The 15706-nt window shown below is 43.8% G+C and overlaps 1 protein-coding gene across 6 annotated transcripts in view; it reads right to left on the minus strand.

The window, feature by feature from the left end:
* Window positions 1-15706, minus strand: part of LOC126461015 (tight junction protein ZO-1) — a 724130-nt gene that overhangs the window by 288295 nt on the left and 420129 nt on the right. For all 6 annotated transcript variants that reach the window (XM_050095967.1, XM_050095964.1, XM_050095966.1 and 3 more), the window contains exons 4-5: window positions 14374-14661; window positions 4001-4390 (exon numbers count right to left, since the gene is read on the minus strand). In XM_050095967.1, coding sequence (XP_049951924.1) covers window positions 4001-4390; window positions 14374-14661 — 678 coding nt within the window. The remainder of the gene's footprint in view (window positions 1-4000; window positions 4391-14373; window positions 14662-15706) is intronic.

Below are 15706 nucleotides of genomic sequence, written 5' to 3' on the forward strand. Positions count from 1 at the left end.
AATATAAAGAGGAAGCACAATTCTGTTACATTATGGATAGTCGACAAATTTCTGTACTGTGTATCACACACAAAGTATTTAAGGATGAATATTGATTGTCAATTAATGTGGAATGACCACACTAAGATGCTGGCAAAAAGCATCAATATGTTTCGCTTTTAGATTTCTGTCATCAGTCTGTAATAGCCAGTGGTAAGTGGTGACACAATATTGCCATGTACACTCAGTTCTTAGCTATGGTATTCTTTTCTGGTGATCGAAGGCACAAAACATGGATGCAGTTTTTAACATATATAGAATATAACTAGAAGTAGCAGTTGGGCCTGGAGACCCATACTATACCAAGTGAATATACCTGTCAGTCTGTTGTGCATACCACAGAAAACATAACTAAGTATTTCACTAATAGTTTTGTACATAGCTGTGGAACAAGACCCAGTTTGGACCTTAGTTTGCTACGCAAAACCAAACAAAAAACTGAAAACAGCATTTTCTATCAGCTATAAAAGTGTATCATAAACTGCCTAATGAAATGAAAATTATTATTAAAATACATCTGTTTAAAAAGGTAGCTAAATAGTTCTTCATAAATAATGCATACTTCACAATCAAAGATTACTTAGAGGATTCAGAGCAGTGGTTAAAGGTGAAAGAGGATAACTACAACACCTTGTCACATCACAACATTCTGCAATGCTTTTGCACAAAAATTACATGTCGGAATATGCAGTGAATTATAGTAATGTCTTGTGATTCTCCTGGGTTCAAAATCTCACTCATCATGGAGGATGCTTACTCAGTTTTTTACGTGGACTAAGGGGAGAACATGAAGACACGCATGGGGTTAGAGGCATGTTTACAGGCCTGCAGTCAGGTTCCCTTAGGGACGTGACATAATGCAAGCGGCATAGCAGCAGAGCTACCAGAGTGTGCAGCCAATGTGTGTAGCAATGAAGACAAAAACTGTGTTCATATCAAAGAACACTGAACAAGAGGGACTAATCAAATGGGGCAGTGCAGTTATTAAGAAGTTAACCTCATACTCAGGAGGATGAGATTGTTCTGCCCAATCATCTCGCTTTAGGTTTCCCTAAATCATTTCAGGCTAATGCTGGGATGGTTCTTTCATCAAAGGCCATGGCCAACAACCTGTACTATGCCCATATACTTGTGAATTCAAACAACAGAAAGTCCTGGAGGTAGTAACACCAATATGGAAAGAATAGCAGCTACTCACTACACTGAGGAGGCACTTGGCCACAAACAGGTACAATGAAAAAGACTGCTAAAATATTAAGCTTTCAGACAAGGTCCTTCTTCCAAAATAGGTAACTCACAAACATTCATACAAGAACAACTCACACACACATGGGCACTATCTCCAGGTACTGTAGTAGCCTGACTGTAACCACGTCTGACATGAACAGTAATATAGTGGGGCAGGTGATGCGGGAAAGAGGAGGCACGGGTTGAGGAGGGGGAAAGATAGCAAGGTAGGAATGGGGGGAAATGCTTTGCTGCCAGTGGGAGCATGCGGGGTCGTGGTGGTGATTGAACAGTGCTGCTGGCTGGAGTGTCAGGAGGAGGGGGCCATCTCAGTCACTTCTACACCTGCGGTGTTTTTAATGTCAGCCATTATGATTACCACAAGTAATTTAGACTAGAAGTTTCGCAGTCCCGAAACTCGCCTTTCACAAAATCGAGCTCACTCGGACATATGTCACAAATTCCTCTACTGCACAACTTTCTCAAACATACATATACACAGTTTTATAAAATATCGCACTGACACTTTATTTTTGTCCTCCATTCACTCTCTCTGTCTCTTCAATACACTCACACAACCAAAACACAAGGAAATAATAATTTTCCAAAGTACTTCTAATTACATCAGAAAACTGTGGTAATGAAACTAAAGAAAATTTGAGAAAATTAGATTGTATAAACCGGTCCTCTGGTTGTAGTTTCAGTTGATACTATTGGTAAATATGTCACAGTCCCTAACTCAGTTTCACAATGCCAGCACGGTTATTATGTGCTTTAGGTAAAAACTTGTCTTCGAAAGTACTGAAGTTATTGATTTGAAATTTTACCAATATGTTGTACTACGTACAAAAAAGATTGATTAATATTTAATAGTACTTCTTCAGACTCATAGAGAGAAGATGTAATATAATGCATGCAGTGTTAGGCAAGTATGTGATTTGCTCTGCCCAGATTTCTGGAATGGGGTCACTGTGGCAGGGTTTGTTCACGCATGTCTCTGACAGTTGGCAGAGTCCCTTAAAAAGGTAACCCCTGTGGTTCACAATCATAGTGGTGGAGAAGTTGTCAGTAGGTAGGAAAATAAGGTTGGGATCAGTTGTTAGGTGCTGCATTGTGGTTCTTCCTGCATATGTAAGGCTGCTTTCCATGTAGAGGGATTTGGGAAATGATGGTGAGGCCAGGTTCAAGGTTAGGAAATCATGGAAAGTTTGAGGAATTGTGGTCAGGCTCGGTTCTAGGTTAGGAAATCCTGGAAAAGTTAACAGGGGATGATTTGGGGGCAGTGGGGTTGATTACGGTTGGATGAGGAGTGAACTGAGTCAGGCAGGGTTCAATATTAGTTTTGGGACAATTCGTAGAGTTCGTGGCAAAAAAGTGTTTCTACTGCAAGGAGTAAGAGAGGAGGAGGTCCTCAACAAGCCTAACATTATTGAATTTGGGAGTGGGGCAAAGAGTAAGGCCTCTGGAAAGAACTTACCTGTCTGTGGGACTGAGGCTTTTGGGAGACAGGTTCATGACTCTGTTTCAGGTCTGTTTAAGTCCTCTGACTCTATAAGGTGATAGGAGGGAGTTTCTGCAGCTGTGGGAAGTGTAGTGGGTCTGCAAGGTAGGGTTTTGTGGATACCAGAGAATGTAGGGAGGGCTGAAGGAGGTTCTTGTACAGTGGTGGATAGCGGTAGTCCAAGGCAGTCGTAGGAGGTCAATACGTTGGAAAGTTTTTTTACATGGCGTTGTGCATGCTGTCTAGTTCCTGAAGGGCAAGAGGTTCAATCTGAGAGATCGGATGTAGGAATTTGGCATTGCAGAGCAGGAGAATTTTATGGATGGAAAGAAGGTATTGCAAGTAGATTTGGGCCTGTTTGGCATGGTTTTGTGGGATGTGGATGGTGAGTGCTATGGATTGACAAAATCTGGACAGACAGAGATTGTAGAAGGAGGGACTGCAGCTGGAGATGGGTAATTTGATGGTCAGGCCATTGGGATTGGGAGGCAGGGGTATTTCAAGAGCTATGCAAGAAGGCAGGAACCATATGTGGGGCTGGGTTTTGGCTAGGGAAAGGGAAACTATTCTATATTTGTCAGATTATAATTCTTGTTTCTTGGCTCATCACAATTCTGATACTTTGTGTAAATTTCCTGTAGTTGTTCTGTTCATACTTTTTGTAGTTTACTCACTACACCATCTTCAAACACATTATTACTGTTGTGTTATATTGATTTAAACAACATAATATTAAAATTTACAGTTTCTGATTTAGAGGAAAGGTTATGACTGGGCAACAGAAGAGGATAGGGGTAGGTGGGAGGTATATCCGTTAATCTCCTAGGGCATTAAAGTGCCTAAAGCTTGTTCAGAAGGTACAACATCTCAAAATTTCTGTATCATGGGGACAGTGGTAACAGAGAGATACAAAGCAAGCGTTGCAAAAAGTACAAAAGAAATCGCATGGAAATAAACAGATGGACGGACCATGATGAACAGAAATGAAACAAAGAAACAGTAAAAAATTATAAATATTGGAAGGTTACTAGAGAGAAGGAGACTACAGGGCAAAACTAAAATATTGTGTGTGGACAGAAGAAAGTTCATACTATTCGAAACTCCAAAGTGTGCACAAAAGAGACTGGAAAAGTAATATTTTCACTGAAAATATTCTGAAACATATCATGTATGCAGAAACAATGTTTAACACATCACAAATTTATTACAAATCTAGAAATGGGGAGAACCCACCTTCAGGACGTGGAGGTGGCGGACGGGGAGGTCCGAGGAGGTCGTGCGGCAGTGGCGGTTGCGGGGGTGGAGGCTCGTCTAGCCCGCTGCGGCTCCGGCCGTGGCTGCCACTGCCTTCTACTCCGGCCACCCCCGCCCCTGTCGACGCCCCCACAGGGGTGGCCGGCCTGTCCAGCTGGCTGAGCGAGACGTCGAGCAGTGGTCCCCGTGACCGACCGCGTGGCAGCAGGTTGCTCTTGTCCTCCACTGAGCCGGGCTGATGGGGCGGTGCTGGAGGTGGCTGCTGCTGGTGGTGGTGATGGTGGCGTGTGGGGGGCTGCACGTACAGGTTCTGCGACGAGTAGTTCGGACCGCTCAGGCCGTCGAGGTAGTTTCCACTGCTGTGAGACTCTGGAAATGAGAAACAGGTCTCAGTTGCCAACACTCAGAACAAGTGACAGTTTAAGCAGATTTTATGTCAGTGAAATCACTGGGAGACTGACAATGGTTATTATTTTGTATATTTCCCATGGATATATGTTCCTGTGACAAAATTATGACACTGGGCTTCTTCACACTGTTACTTCCCTTTTTATTTTACATTTCACAACTCAAACAACCAAATTAACGCTACTCTTTCAGAGGTTCTAGCTAAGATGCATGCTTCATCATATGTAATAAAACACGTGTGCACCAGCACAGCTTCTGTCCTGGCATTCACATATTTCAGTATGATGTAGCAATAATGCTGCTCCAGTGGCACAAAGTTCTTGGCACAGAGAGGCAGATCACTCTCTCTCTCTCTCTCTCTCTCTCTCTCTCTCACACACACACACACACACACACACACACACACACACACACACACACACACACACACACAAGTACACATGCATTTAATTTTATATACACAGATATTTTTTACATCGACAATTTTTCATCCCACCCCTTTAAATCCAGCAGATAAAAATAGGAGAAACAAAAATTAAATCAACATAATGGAAACCCTCAAGAGTTACTCTATTAGCAGCCTGTTTAGATCTCAAACTTCTTTCAACATCTATTGTTTCTGTTTTTTTTTTACCTTCTTCACAGCCCTTCTTTTATTTTCGCTACTCAATCAAGAAACACAGCACGATCACATTCTGCTAAAGTAGGTCATATCTGCTCAACATGACACTGGGTAGAGAGATGGGCTGACTGCACAGTTTACAGGTTCACCAGCCTGCTGCCACTGCACTCGATTAGAGGCAGTGTTGCGGCTGAGACACTCGATACACATCGACACACCACAGAACGCTTCACTTCCACTGCTTGCTGATGTGTAGTTCTTCTCTGCCAGCATTTAGTCTTCCCCCACCCCCGTTCTGTGCAGCCTAATGTTTTATATACCAGAAATTCTTACATTTATAGTCGGGTACGGTGTCCTAAATATGATACAAAATGTGTTTTCATTTTTTAAAGAAAAAGAGTACCCAAAAGGAAAAAAATGTATATGAAAGACAATGTTAGCTGCTTTAAAATGGCACTGTGTTTAATTCTTTAGAGCTACAAATCTAAACAAAAAATAAATAAAACACTGTATCATTTTTTTGGACTGAAAATCTTAAATATGAAACGACTGGTTCAAAATATGATGCACATGAGATATTCCTAAGTACAATGAAGATAGGAGACTGAGGTCTTAAAAATGAGATAGAGCACACAAAAAATGATACTTATGTGTAACTGGGAGTTTTCTTTCACAGATTTTTTAAGAATATTTATGGCATGAAATAAACGCCGGTTCAACTACAAAAACTTCTTTATTTGTTTCTTCTATTTTCAACATTATTAAGTTAAGCTACAATGAGTAGAAACTGTTTACAATTATACTTCATATATTGACACTGATGCAAAAATAACAAATGCACAAAAGAGAACCACTGTCTTATTTTTTTTTTCATGAACACCAACAGGACCATTAAACACAAAACAGATTCCTCATCTGACATTTCCAAAACCAGCAGCAACATGAGGAATTGGCAATTTCCCTATCACATCACTCTTAATAATCACAGAAATGTCTTTTTCATTTAATTTAAAAACTTTTTTTTGTCCTTGTCTACAGACTCTAGAGCCATTACTTCAAGATCATTTTCTAATATTTTTTGAATGGTGCACACATACCTATAACTGTAAGAATTTCTCCTCCCTCCTTGAAATTTATGCAAAATATAATCTCCTTCAGCTACATGTGCTGGATTAGTCATTACAACAGGATCTGGTGTGGATTCTTTTAACAGATCGACATAACCAAGGTTGTCATCACTCTTCAAAGAGATGTCGGAATCTGAACCAGTATCCTTAGGCCTACTCTTTTGTGCATTTGCAGTAGTTTTGGCTGTAGGCATAACTTTTCTAGTCTTCTGCTTTTGGCTTAGGCCTAATCCTTTGTTTCCAGAATGAGATTTTCACTCTGCAGCAGACTGTGCGCTGATATAAAACTTCCTGGTGGATTAAAACTGTGTGCCGGACCGAGACTCGAACTCGGGACCTTTGCCTTTTTTGGGCAAGTGCTCTACTAACTGAGCTACCCAAGCACGACTCACGCCCCGTCCTCACAGCTTCACTTCTGCCAGTATCTCATCTCTTACCTTCCAAACTTTACAGAATCTCTCCTGCACACAGTTTTAATCTGCCAGGAAGTTTCCTAATCCTTTGTTGTTTGGAGGCTTATCTTATTCAGCAATGAGTTTCCTGTATTCTTCTGAAGTTATTACCGTATTTACTCGAATCTAAGCTGCACTTTTTTTCCGGTTTTTGCAATCCAAAAAACAGCCTGCGGCTTAGAATCGAGTGCAAAGTAAGCGCTAGTTCTGGAAAATGTTGGTTGGTGCCGCCACAACTAACTTCTGCCTTCGAATATATGTAGGGCTACACAGGCATGCTTTGCTGGCACAAAGATAAATACTGGCGTCAAAACCTCTGCGTCAGTAAATAATTTTTAAAAATAAGGTGGAAGACGAGCTTTTTTCGTCGCCCCGAGTTTCGACCACTGTATTTTCATACATTATCCAACGAAGTAAATACAAATTCCGTATTGTTCATCTTCAAATGTAGCAGCATTTCAATGTATTGCGAAAATCCGACTGGCAAGACTGTTTGGGATGTTTGACAATATGGCCAACTCTACGTTCTGAATTTTTTCCTACCTGTGAGAAGGGATGGCTGCTAATAGGAACTTTTTATGATTGTGAATCACATGCAGTATTCTCTTCGCCATAAGAATAATACGAATATAAACATTTTGCCATGTATTCTTTCGTGTTTGCTGCTATTTCATTTAAACCCTGTCTGCCTAATAAACTACGAAACTAGTGTGAGACAACAGCAAACGCGGAAGAATACACATATCATGTCATGTTTATATTCGTATTATTCTTATGCCCAATAGTGATACAGCCAGAAATGAAGCACGGCAATTGACTAGATTTTTAAATCTAAGATGACTAATTTCTGTGCAGAATGTAATGTACAAAAGAGGCGTCTGCAAAGACTTTCAATCGGAGAAAAATTTTAGCTAAACTCTCGTTCAGAACATCTTCTATCATACGCAGTCTATTATTTGGTTCTCGTTGATCATTATTAAAGAAAGCAGCAGTGTAAGTAACAACAAATAGCAGTATCTTGCCATTGTTTCGCTAATGAGACAATTCCTCTCTCTCTTTATTGTAAGCGGCGGTAGCGCGCACACAACAAGCAAGACATGCCGCGAGCGGCGACAGGTCGTAAACACACATTATCAGAATGCGACAAACAATGCATGGCACAGTACAATAATGCATTTTCAGCTTAGAGTGACGTAAACACCTATAACAAAGAGATCGGCACTTACCAGATCAAAGAAAAATAAGCAATCGATTCAAACCGGACGAAGCACGTGAAAAAGGAAGGGTACCCATATAAATACGAACGGAGCGCCTGACGCATAGCAATGGCTACCTGGTAAAGCTTAACTGCTAAGCTTATGACTCGAACGAAAACTACTGTAGCTGTATCGTCATTCATTCGACCTAAATTGTGTCTCGTATTATAATGGACCAACTTTGTTTCGATTTGGAGGTGAGGCCTAAAACTTTTCTCTCCCTCTTGAATTTCGAGTCTCAAATTTCGGGTGCGGCTTAGATTAGGGAAAAATTTTTTTCCTTGATTTCGAGTCTCACTTTTCAGGTGCGACTTAGATTCGAGTAAATACGGTACTTGTGGCATTGGGTTGATGCGACTATGCTTGGTCACAGGTTTCTCAGTTGTCGTTTTTTTTTTTTTTTATTCTCTGAAAGAGTAAATTTTCAAAACTTGCTGATGATTCACTGCTGAAAACAGGGGCTACAATAATTTTTTCAGAACCACTAGCTTTAAAGTCGCCGCCATCAGAGCAAGACAACTGGGTGTTCTCTTCCAAAATTCTGAGGTTTGGCTCACTGATATTTGTGGATTTTTTCATGTAAGTTTTGTGTAATTTTACAGGATCCAGTCGATGAACAGGATACCGTGACCTGTCATAGGGGCAGATTCCTGTGTTCTTGAAGCCTGATATTATGTATTTAGGTTTCAAAGCATCTGGCCATACTTTACACACAAGATCCACACAGCTGGTCAGTTGTATGTGGCGGCAGCTTCACGATTGCAATTCTCTCATTCCTTGCTTTTTCAATTACTGTGGGATCTAAATGACTAAGGTGACCATCCAACAGTAGAAGTAAACGTCTCTCTTTCACAGTGTCACAGAAGTGACTGAAGTAGCTCGAAAAGACTGATGACGTCATGAAACCATTAACAGCAGTTGAATAAAATGTGCCAGATAAATCACATGCTGCCTTCCAGGAGCTCCATAGGTGCACTCCCTCAAAAATGATAAGTGGTGGAAGAGCCCTGCCTGAAGCTGATACACAAGCAAGCACTGTTGTATTGTTCAATGAGTTCAATGAAACTATTAGTCAAGTAAAAGCAATTCACGACAGAAAGTGCGGCAGTTATCGAACTGGAGAAATATTTAGTAGAAGGAAATTTGCCTAGAAACAGCAATCCCTTACACTGGTGGGAAACATGAAAATTGCTGTGGCCGGCGCTGCATCAACTGCATTATGTATCACAACAACATGAGTGGCCTGTGAAAGAATATTTTCAAAAGCAGGACAAATATGCACTGAGAAGAGAAAGAGACTCGCATCATCTAAAATGGGTCCAATTTTATTTATAAATAACAATACTGATTAATTTTTACTTTATGGAAATGTTCCCATAAAGGAACTGACTGTAAGTGATAACTGCAGGTACACTTCAACTACAGTAATGATAATTCTTATATTGTGTTTTTTCCTATAAAAATACCAAAATATAACAAGAATCAGTCTTCATTCAAAAAATTTTTTCACTTGATAGAAAAATTTAGGATTTTGTTGTAACATTTATAACTTTAGCAGCAGACCAAATTTAAAATTTTTGTATCTGAAAATTACTGTGGACCTAACACAAAATTATTGCTCCTCTTCATATGTTCTTTCAAAATAGGACCAAAACAGATAAAATTCAGGTTTAGTGACCTGAATTAAATTTCTTTTACTTATTTTTGTGAGTGAATGGTGAGTGGTGACTCACGAAAAAGAACTAGTTCATTCCAGTGAGTGACCAGTCCTGATCCAGTCTCTGAAAAGAACAGTTTTGTCCGTACATAGTGTACAGCGCGTAACCCAGTCAGGAGCCAAGACAGGGACGCCTGAGAGGGTGTGGTAACAGAAGCGAAGGAAGAGCGGGAGGCTCGGGCCCGCAGGCAAACTATCTGCGAGATTACCGCGAATGTGTGGATACGAGTCGGCGCTGTCCTGTGCAGTGGAAATATGAAACTTCCTGGCAGACTAACACGGCGCGTGGCCTACGATTCGAACCTGGGACCTCTCCCTGTCGTGGTCGCGTGCAGCATGGCTCAGACCCGAGACCCGCCCTCACATGTTTACTTCGGCCAGTACCTCCGCTGCTATGTTCCGCTCTCTGGCGTACTTTGCAGGACAGCTGTTACGGCGTGTCGCCCACTCGGCAGGGTGGAGCGCACGCTCATGAGAGGCGGAGCTCCCAGGGCCAGATCTCTAATTGAGCTCAAATGTGACCCGAGCCCTACCTTAACGAGAAGTACAACACTGTATCGGCATATTACACTACTGGCCATTAAAATTGCTACACCAAGAAGAAATGTAGATGATAAACGGGTATTCATTGGACAAATATATTATACTAGAACTGACATGTGATTACATATTCACGAAATTTGGGTGCATAGATCCTGAGAAATCAGTACCCAGAACAACCACCTCTGGCGGTAATAACGGCCTTGATACGCCTGGGCACTGAGTCAAACAGAGCTTGGATGGCGTGTACAGGTACAGCTGCCAATGCAGCTTCAACACGATATTACAGTTCATCAAGAGTAGTGACTGGCGTATTGTGACGAGCCAGTTGCTCGGCCACCATTGACCAGACGTTTTCAATTGGTGAGAGATCTGGAGAATGTGCTGGCAGGGCAGCAGTCGAACATTTTCTGTATCCAGAAAGGCCCGTGCAGGACCTGCAACATGTGGTCGTGCATTATCCTGCTGAAATGTAGGGCTTCGCAGGGATCGAATGAAGGGTAGAGCCACGGGTCGTAACACATCTGAAATGTAACGTCCACTGTTCAGAGGGCAGTCAATGCGAACAAGAGGTGACCGAGACGTGTAACCAGTGGCACCCCATACCATCACGCCGGGTGATACGCCAGTATGGCCCTGATGCATACACGCTTCCACCGTACGTTCACCGCGATGTCGCCAAACACGGACGCGACCATCATGATGCTGTAAACAGAACCTGGATTCATCCGAAAAAATGACGTTTTGCCATTCGTGCACCCAGGTTCGCCGTTGAGTACACCATCGCAGGCGCGCCTGTCTGTGATGCAGCGTCACGGGTAACCGCAGCCACGGTCTCCGAGCTGATAGTCCGTGCTGCTGCAAACGTCGTCGAAGTGTTCGTGCAGATGGGTTGTTGTCTTGCAAACGTCCCCCTCTGTTGACTCAGGGATCGAGACGTGGCTGCACGATCCGTTACAGCCATGCAGATAAGATGTCTGTCATCTCGACTGCTAGTAATACAAGGCCGTTGGGATCCAGCACGGCGTTCCCTATTACCCTCTTGAAGCCACAGATTCCATATTCTGCTAACAGTCATTGGATCTTGAGCAACGCGAGCAGCAATCTCGCGATATGATAAACCGCAGTCGCGATAGGCTACAATCCGACCTTTATCAAAGTCGGAAACGTGATGGTACGCATTTCTCCTCCTTACACGAGGCATCACAACAACACTTCACCAGGCAACGCCGGTCACCTGCTGTTTGTGTATGAGAAGTCGGTTGGTAACTTTCCTCATGTCAGCACGTTGTAGGTGTTGCCACCGGCGCCAACCTTGTGTGAATGCTCTGAAAAGCAAATCATTTGCATATCACAGCATCTTCTTCCTGTCGGTTAAATCTCGCGTCTGTAGCACGTCATCTTCCTGGTGTAGCAATTTTAATGGCCGGTAGTGTACATGTTACAGTTTGTTGTACGCCGTACCTGTTGAAGGAGGTGTATGTCCACAGTCGTCGTCATGTTTGGAGTGAATATTGGGCTCGTCTTTGCAGTGAGTACCCAGTTCTTTAACAGACCATCAGATGACATCTCCTCAATATTTATAATGCTGTTCATCTTGCAGTCACAGTTCTAAAATGGCAATAACGGGAGATTGAGATGAACCCTGGCAGAATATTCCAGAGGCTCGATGTTAAATAACCCAGGACGTGCTCGCCTCCTGTCATCCACCTTGAGCAATGCAGACGGGTTATCTGTAGCCTTATATCAGCTGCAAACGTGCAAGTGGCCCGTCAGGCGTGGACTACAAAGGCCAACGGTAGTAAAGTGCGTAAAAAGAATGGAATATGCAGGTAAACAAATTGAAAGATAGCGACATGGCACGGGTATTTGCCACTAAGCTACAAATGAGATTTGAGTTTGGAACGATGCAAGACAACTTCCACGTTTAGGGCCACTGGATACAAGGAAGCATATGAATGTGCTATTAGTGAATTCAAAAGTCTTCTCGGACGGAAAAGGGAGAACATACGAAGAGTGTAATTAAAAGATCAGAAGCGGATAAAACTGCAGGGACAAGTGATTTTTACAGGTCAGGTAGGGTTTCTCATAAAAGGATATATACGATGAATGTACGACATTAAAGATAAAAATGGAAATATGGTTTTGAAGAGAACATATGGAAATTTGGAAGGAATATTTGGAGGACTATAAATGTTGAAGATGGAAGTTTAGAAATCGAGCAAGCCATAAACATCAGATTGTAGTTCCAGAGCCGACAATGAAAGAGACAGTCGACGCAATCAAAATATTAAAAAGCTACCAAGTTCCTGGGAGAGTTGGAGTAGCAACTCACCTACTAAACGGAGGAGATGCACGTGCGAGACAAATAGACAAACTCGTGGCCAGCAGTTGGAACGAGGGGCAAGTGCCGGCTGAGTGGAAAGAAGCGGTAATAGTACCAGTTAATAACAAGGCAATGAACAAGAATGCAGGAATTACAGACGTATCTCAATAATTAGCACAGCCTATAAATCTTCTGCAACACTTTTCTGGATAAGGTTCTAACCACACACTATATGGTCAAAAGTATCCGGACATCCCCAAAAACATAAGTTTTTCATATTAGGTCCATTGTGCTGCCACCTACTGCCAGGTACTCTACATCAGCAACCTCAGTAGTCATTAGACATCATGAGAGAGCAGAATGGGGCGCTCCGCGGAACTCACGGACTTCGAACGTGATCACGTGATTGGGTGTCACTTGTGTCATACGTCTGTACGCGAGATTTCCACACTCCTAAACATCCCTAGCTCCACTGTTTCCGATGTGATAGTGAAGTGGAAACGTGAAGGGACACGTACAGCACAAAAGCGTACAGGCCGACCTCGTCTGTTGACTGACAAAGACCGCTGACAGTTGAAGAGGGTCGTAATGTGTAATAGGCAGACATCTATCCAGACCATCACACAGGAATTCCAAAGTGCATCAGGATCCACTGCAAGTATTATGACAGTTAGGCGGGAGGTGAGAAAACTTGGATTTTATGGTCGAGCGGCTGCTCATAAGCCACACATCACGCCGGTAAATGCCAAAGGACGCTTCGCTTGGTGTTAGGAGCGTAAACGTTGGACGACTGAACATTGGAAAAATGTTGCGTGGAGTGACGAATCACGGTACACAATGTGGCGATCCGGTGACAGGGTGTGGGTATGGCGAATGCCCGGTGAATGTCATCTGCCAGCATATGTAGTAAAGCACTCCGTCTTCAGGCCATAAGTGGCCCATCGGGACCATCCGACCGCCGTGTCATCCTTAGGTGAGGATGTGGATAGGAGGGGCGTGTGGTCAGCACACCGCTCTCCCGGTCGTTGTGATAGTTTTCTTTGATCGGAGCCGCTACTATTCGGTCGAGTAGCTCCTCAATTGGCATCACGAGGCTGAGTGCACCCCGAAAAGTGGCAAGAGCGCATGGAGGCTCCGATGGTCACCCGTCCAAATGCCGGCCACGCGCAACAGCGCTTAACTTCGGTGATCTGATGGGAACCGGTGTATCCACTGCGGCAAGGCCGTTGCAGCATGTGTAGTGCGAACAGTACAATTCGTGGTGTTATGGTGTGGTCGTGTTTTTCATGTAGGAGACTTCCACCTCTTGTTGTTTTGCGTGGCGCTATCGCTGCACAGACCTACACTGATGTTTTAAGCACCTTCTTGCTTCCCTCGTTTTAAGTGGGGGATGGAGACTGCATCTTTCAACACGATCGAGCACCTGTTCATAATGCACGGTGTGCGGGTCTGCAGCGGAGTGGTAACACAACAACAACATCCGTGTAATGACTGGCCTGCACAGAGTCCTGACCTGAATCCTATAGAGCACGTCTGGGATGTTTTGGAGCGCCGACTTCGTGCCAGGCCTTACCGACGTCGATACTTGTCCTCAGCGCAGCACTGCGTGAAGAATCCCATTCCTCACGAAACCTTCAAGCACCTGATTGAACGTATGCCTGCGAGAGTGGAAGCTGTCATCAAGGCCAAGGGTGGGCCATCACCATACTGAATTCCAGCATTACTGATACAGGGCGCTACGAAATTGTAAGTCATTTACAGCCAGGTGTCCATATACTTTTGATCACACAGTGTATTTAAGAGAGGTTATTGATGAAAGAAATGGAATTTGTGGAGAATCGATGTGCCATTGACCAGCTATTTGTAAAAGTCTTCGATAGCATAAAAACAGAAAAAAAGCTGACCTTTGGTGAGGGCGGCGTGGTCGAAGCAGGCGGCGGGGGCGGCGCCGGGTCCGGCGGAGGCGGCGGCGGCGGCGCGCGGCTCGCGGCGCACCACCAGGCTCAGCTTGTCCTTGCTGGCGTCGATGAGCTTGCGCGCCTCCTTGAGCGTCATGCCGTCCGTGCTGTGGTTGTTGATCTTGAGCAGCACGTCGCCCTCCTGCAGCTGCGCCTCCGCGCCGCCGGCCCCCGCCCGGTTGGCGCGCGCCAGCTCGCGCACGTAGATCTTGCAGCCCAGCACCAGGCCCAGGTCTGCAAAGGCGGAGGCAGCGCCCGTTATACTACAGCAGTCTGTTGCCCAGCACCTAAGAGGCGGTGAGCGCGGCTGTCGCGACAGAGTACACTGCTAGGCGCGAATTGAGACGCGTGTAGCGCGTGTGGCGCGACGCAGCGCAGCGCGCATTTTTGTGACTTCGCAGGTTCAAACGGGACCGCGCAAACTGCGACGCGACGCGACTGGGACGCGACGCGCGCCTGCGCCAGGTGGCGCGGCGTTGTGGTTGAGGCACTGTTTTCTCGCGCCGCGCGTCGCGCGTGCTTCACTAGCACCGTGGGAAATTTGAGGCGGGCAGCGGAAAAGTAGCCCGGCCATATGGCTCACATCAGAACGGTGCATATGAGCAGTGGTAGTATTGCCCCCATATAATAAATTTTGCCTTACTGTGTACTAAATTTTATTGCATCTGGGTACTGTTTCGTTTTTCGCCATTTAAAAGCTCCAACTTTCTTCGTTAGCACGTTATACTTCTCTGTTATTTATATCTGTATAGTTTTGTTTTGTTTTGTTTTTCTTCTGTCAAGAAAAATGCAATCTTCAGGTAGAATTTTATCATATACCTCAGCGATGTTTTCAGATCGCAAAAAGGGACAGAGGGTAGTGAATAAGGAAGCAAGGAATATTATAAAATCATGTGATTAAGAAGCAAGGCAGGAAAGTAAAACAAGGTTATCTTCTCGCTGGCTAGTAGGCTGGTGTATCTGTACGATCTGATACAAAAATTTAGAAAGGGATAATCTCCTCAGGTGTGATCCCTTTGTGCTCCTCGTAAAAACCGTCCAAGATCTGAAGTATAGAAGTCGCACTGTGATTTCTTGGATATAGATGTAATAATGTAATACGACACACTGTACTTCATCACACTTCCACTGCAAGCTAGAAATAGTCGAAAAGCAGTCACAAATAACAATGTTTTAATTGGTTCGCCGTGATGAGAAAAAACATTTCAATTGTTGCATGCAACAACTATCAGCATTAATAATCTAATTATAAAACTGGCTACACAAATGAAGAAAATGG

Source organism: Schistocerca serialis, chromosome 1 (genome assembly GCF_023864345.2).
Source record: "Schistocerca serialis cubense isolate TAMUIC-IGC-003099 chromosome 1, iqSchSeri2.2, whole genome shotgun sequence".
Classification (NCBI taxonomy): Eukaryota; Metazoa; Arthropoda; class Insecta; order Orthoptera; family Acrididae; genus Schistocerca; species Schistocerca serialis.